General features: G+C 50.1%; 1 protein-coding gene across 1 annotated transcript; it reads right to left on the bottom strand.

The window, feature by feature from the left end:
* Nucleotides 1–36: 36 nt before the first annotated feature.
* On the bottom strand, nt 37–906 carry LOC113216809 (protein muscleblind-like). Its single transcript, XM_052276524.1, has 2 exons — nt 589–906; nt 37–264 (listed from the first exon to the last, which is right to left on the bottom strand). Exons 1-2 carry the CDS (start codon nt 661–663, stop codon nt 52–54), a joined length of 288 nt encoding a protein of 95 aa, XP_052132484.1. The 5' UTR covers nt 664–906; the 3' UTR covers nt 37–51.
* Between the last annotated feature and the right edge of the window lie 266 nt (nt 907–1,172).

Here is a 1,172-nt window from a genome sequence, read left to right as displayed (position 1 = left end):
AAAAACATCCTCAGGTACCATGAGTTTGGTTTTCAATCGGAAAATATATAATTAGGGACAACAACAAAAGATCCTCACCTCAAGGCGGTCTGAACGTGGCATTTTCTGCTGTGTCACAACCGTCTGCTGCACCATGCCAAGAGGTGACGTAACTCCTGAAGGGTCTGGGCCCATGATGGCTGGCATGATGGGCCCTGCATGTGTGAAGTATGGACTGAACGTGCCACCCACTTGGGGCATGCTCGTCAAATAAGGATTTGTGGCCTGTGAACATAATGACAACATTATAACTTCAAATCATAAAGAAACACAGCACCACTAGCATTGATGTCCAACTGAGACATCAGAACAGCAGTGCTATGCTTTGTTGAAGGAAAACCTGAATTAAAGAACGGTTAGGGTAAGTTCACAGTACTTCAACAAAAACAAAATTAAAATTTAGATTCTTTTTGAAAAAAATAACATGGTTAAACAAGCAAACAATTGTGATTAGCGAATAGAGGAGATGTACGAAAACTAAGAAAACTAAGAAAAATGCAACAACTACGAATAAGAATTTAGACACAATTGCAATTGGTCCCGACCCACCCTCGGATTACTCACGACTGTTTGAACTTGACCGGCCACCATGGGCTGCCCGGGGGACAGGCCCATCTGCTGCATGAGGGCATTCTTGAGCGCCAGGTGGTTGCGTCCGTTTATCAGCAGCTGGTCCTTCAGGTGCTGTGGGGGGTGGAAGTATTTGCATGGGGGCTTCTCGCGGTTACACCGTCCCTGCAAGAGCGACCGAGAGAGAGGGAGCGCGTTAGCGTGACGTGAAACGGATTCAACATTGGATACAGCATTATTGCCGTGCAACTTTTACTGCCGGGCCCATTCTACGAGCCCTTCGGGTGGGTCCCATCATAAGCGGAGGCCGGGACAAGGACACCCCTCCTCACCACCCCACCTCCCCATCCGTGTTGTCAAACAGCAGATAAACCAAAGGGAAACCTGACCTCCCCGGACCCGGAGAGAGGCAGAATGAAAACGAAAGGCAAAAATACAGGTCGGTGGGACGCCCTTTACTCCCTTCCCCCCCTTTTTTTTTCAATTTGCCGCTCCACTGGTTGTTGGCGTGGGGGACCGCTGTCACGCGGGGGCGGCGCGGGCGCGGCGTCCCCGCGGGCCAA

Source organism: Frankliniella occidentalis, unplaced genomic scaffold (genome assembly GCF_000697945.3).
Source record: "Frankliniella occidentalis isolate FOCC.00 unplaced genomic scaffold, Focc_3.1 Scaffold3301, whole genome shotgun sequence".
Lineage (NCBI taxonomy): Eukaryota > Metazoa > Arthropoda > Insecta > Thysanoptera > Thripidae > Frankliniella > Frankliniella occidentalis.
The sequence above is the reverse complement of the archived record's forward strand: the minus strand, read 5'-3'. Positions and strand labels throughout refer to the sequence as shown.

Bases quoted from the DNA above. Each gene is read 5' to 3' on its own strand.
- LOC113216809 (XM_052276524.1), bottom strand. From the start codon at position 663: ATGCAGCAGATGGGCCTGTCCCCCGGGCAGCCCATGGTGGCCGGTCAA. The intron at 265-588 runs GTGGGTCGGGAC...TTATGTTCACAG, and splicing joins CAGTCGTGAGTAATCCGAGG to GCCACAAATCCTTATTTGAC.